General features: G+C 35.8%; 1 protein-coding gene across 1 annotated transcript; it reads right to left on the bottom strand.

Annotated features, from left to right (window-relative positions):
- Positions 1-370: 370 nt before the first annotated feature.
- On the bottom strand, positions 371-1,065 carry LOC117587755 (C-type lectin 37Da-like). Its single transcript, XM_034278679.1, has 2 exons — positions 944-1,065; positions 371-874 (listed from the first exon to the last, which is right to left on the bottom strand). The coding sequence occupies exons 1-2, from the start codon at positions 1,035-1,037 to the stop codon at positions 423-425; spliced, it is 546 nt and encodes a 181-aa protein (XP_034134570.1). The 5' UTR covers positions 1,038-1,065; the 3' UTR covers positions 371-422.
- Positions 1,066-3,877: the final 2,812 nt, after the last annotated feature.

Below are 3,877 nucleotides of genomic sequence, written 5' to 3'. Positions count from 1 at the left end.
CCAACTATTCCCCCCCACACTACACTAAACAACTGAGCGACACTATTTGGTGGTGTGGGGGGTGAGAGTATTGAGAGATAGTCCGGAAGCTTGGTGGCAATTCGGTGTGGGTGGTTTTGTGGGTTTACTGCTTTTACTCCCTTGTGAGAGGATCATGTAAAATTGAACTAGAATTCGGCCTACATAGATTGTTTGTATGGCGCCTCAACTTTTGCCATTGGACTAATTTGTCATGAACGATAAGTGGTACTATCGGCAGCTTGTAGGCTATTGGGTGTGGGGTGGATTCTGTCATAGAATCATATAGAAAGTAAGTACATATTTACAAACATATCTATAATATCAAATTGTTTTACGATGCACAAAAATCTTTTCTCTCTGAGAAATTGAAATGCTTTTATTAAATGGCATTATATGGGATTTTACCAAATAACGAAAGAGGCTGTCTTCGGAGTAGGAGCTTCACAAATATAACGGTGAAGCCTTTCGCAGGGTAAATCGTTTAGGCCAGGGCTATCTTTAAATTTATACCATAATGTAACGCATCGCTCGTTGCCGCCGGAATTGTTTGGCTCTCCGGGATACCAAAAATCTTTAGACAGGGGCTTGGAATTTGCGAACCAGACATGCTCGCCCTGCTTTGCCAAGTCTGTGCCTGAAGTCCAGAATTGAAGCCTCTCTCCGGTAATAGATGGATGGGCATGAACTGCTTCCATTTCTTTGCGGGTCTCGAAACTGACTAGATCGGCACCCAGTTTTCGACATTCCAAATACGCCTGATACCAAGTCTTCAACACCTTCTGCTCAATAAGGTAGTATCCATCGCCGATCTGCACGAATGGGGCAATAGTTATGTTGAGGTGTGCAGGCACTCCTAACGAAAATAGCATCATTTTATGAACTTCCCATAATTGAATGAATTCATAGATAAGTTTATTCTTACCATCAGCAACATGTGACGCTATATTATATGCACCAGTTAGGGAGACCGAAAACAGCCCCAAGGCGGTAAGGAATAAAGTGAAATTTTCAGACATTTTGCAGCTACTGTGTTGATATTCTCAGAATCTCGATCTTTTATACCAAATTGTGGAAACCTTATCGACAGAATTTGCAAAAATTTATTGTCGGTTTATGGAATTTGTTGCGTTTAAAAAGTACCCCTTATCGTTCATGACAAATTAGTCCAATGGGATCGGAAACGCTTCCGTCGACCTCTTAGTGGCTGTCGTAAAACAATTTGGCAATTGAACATTATCGATAGCAATAAGTGTCAAAAGTTGAGACGCCATAAAAACATAGTGGCTGTCGTAAAACAATTTGGCAATTGAACATTATCGATAGCAATAACTGTCAAAAGTTGAGACGCCATAAAAACAAGTTATGTAGGCCGAATTCTACTCGCATTCTACATGATCCTGTCACAAAGGTTCAACCGCACTTAACCCACAAATCCCACAAAATAGTGTTGCGCCGTTGTGTAGTGTAGTATGGGCAATACGAGGCATTGAAAGATATCCGCGGAATGCGGAACATAGCCAGAAAAGCTTTTTTTTTAGTTGTTACATATTACATTTTTTCTACATCTGTCATCTATATCTACATCTACATTGCTTCTCACGCCAACACGCTCTTTTAGCTCGCCTCCTCCCCTAGAGCCGCACAATACACAATTCTGTCTTTAATAATAATCCAATCGAATCACAGACAGACATGGTTATATCGACTTGGCTATTGGGGTCGGAAACGATTGCTTCCGTTTTATATATATATAAATCCACCTTTGTGCACAAATACAATATACCCTATTTACTCTTCGAGTACCGCGTATAATAAAGATCGCGATCTGTAGGGTTAAAATATGTGCAAAGGCAGTGAGCAAAGTGGGTTAAGTGTTCCATGTGTATTAAATGGGATCATTTAATTTATTATTAAGTTATTTCGGCCCAAAGATGCAACGAAAACGGTGGAACGGCAACATGCATTTCACTGCAAATTTTAACGGTAAAAGATTACCAACAAAAAAAGACTGCCCAGCAACATGTTGATAGAGGTGTGTTGAGAGACATGAGTGCACAGTGGCTCCACACTCGTCTGCGGCTTGAACTATAGAATGTACTCCCTGTTCCTGCCATAGGTGGCGCCAGCTGTGTCCCGCCAGAATCAGCATTTAAATTCACGTTCAATTTTTAAATTGATTTTTGTATATTTATTTAACGCTCAAATGAATGCCAAATTCTTCACAATACTCGAATATGAAATAACGATTTCGTGTCCTGTATTTCAATACTCTTGTTCGATACTTTTGTCGTACAAAACGGATAAACATCAACACAGTATCTCAGATACTATGTGGTGTGGCATATGATAATCATTTATTTTCCGTATTTATTATTAGGTATTTTATGCGTTTATGTGTGCATTGTCAATTTTCACTAAACGTCAAACGAAACGATATGATATGCATTTCCTCTATATATATGTGAAAATATTTACGTGTATTTTTTCTAGCGTTTTCTGGGAGGGGGCTTTTCATTGTAAAATGTTTAATATTTTGTTCATTTTGGAGCCTTCTTAATGTTTGTTTAATTTAAAGACTCATTTATATCAATTTTTAAATAGATTTGTTCTTCGATTAAAGTCTTTAGATGTGCCCTTAAACAGTGTGTTGTAAATATATAGAACAATTCTGTGTCGAAATTGAAACAAAATGGAATCCAAAGGAAAAGCGAAACGACATTTTTGTTTTGCAAGGCAAATGAAAATGGACATACATATTTCTTTTTGTGTATGTATATACAGACAGTTACAATAAATCTCCTCTGATATATGTGTGGGTGTGTATGCATGTATGTATATAGGAACGATGCACTCCAGGGATCGTTTATTGGAATTCTTGGATTCACTCTAAATTTGTTTTATGCTTGAGTCTATCTAAGGCTTGAACTAGTTTTCGAGGATAGTTATATCCGATATTTAGTAACATTTTGGTGCATTTCATTCTACAATTTAATATGGAATTACTTTCGTTAGGTTAATCACTTTTCAGCGTTAAAAAAAACGAGCACTAAAATTCGAAAAACACAAAAATCACATTTAACATGAAGCACACATAACGCACACAAAATTGAATGTATTTTTCGCTATGTCTTTTACTGATCATCTTTTACATCTTCCATATTTATATTTATAACTGTATTTATTTATTTATCATTGTATTTTCATTAGTAGAATTTTATTTAGCTGCTTTATTTATTTAGTTTTTCTTTTTATCCATTTAAATAACTTGTAGTTTTTGTCGTTTTTTTTAACGTTTGTTTTTCTCTTTGTTTACGTTTTGTTCTTTAAATTATATTTATAATTTAAGTATAATACATTTTGTACAGATTTAAAAATAAGGCTAAATTCTAAAAAATATGTGAAATTCCGCACACACGTTGACAACATAATTAAAAATAATAATAGATAATAATAAGACGAGTGTTTCCTATATAGCAGATATATTTTATAATATACTTATAGTGGTATCGTTTGGAAGGGGGGTAGGGGTGATATATTACCAAAGTATAATACAATTTTAAAAGGAGAATATAAACCGGATGGGGTGCTGGTCTTTCGTCTTTTTTTATGGGTAACTTGGTAGCTTGGTCAATTGTTCTGTTTCTGGCCTAAAGTATAAGACCTAAAGTTAGTGCTAAGAGCTTATAGGCTTGCAGATACAGATATATCTCTCCATCTCTTTCCATCTTTTATCTTTTATTTATAAGCAGTGGAAGTGGTTTGAGGGTGTTGGTGTGTGGAATCGTTTATGCGTATCATGTATAATTTCTATATTTCAACATTAGTTATGTTTGCGTTAAGTATCTGTTTTTCTGTG

This window comes from Drosophila guanche, unplaced genomic scaffold (genome assembly GCF_900245975.1).
Source record: "Drosophila guanche unplaced genomic scaffold, DGUA_6, whole genome shotgun sequence".
NCBI classification, from domain to species: Eukaryota; Metazoa; Arthropoda; class Insecta; order Diptera; family Drosophilidae; genus Drosophila; species Drosophila guanche.
The sequence above is the reverse complement of the archived record's forward strand: the minus strand, read 5'-3'. Positions and strand labels throughout refer to the sequence as shown.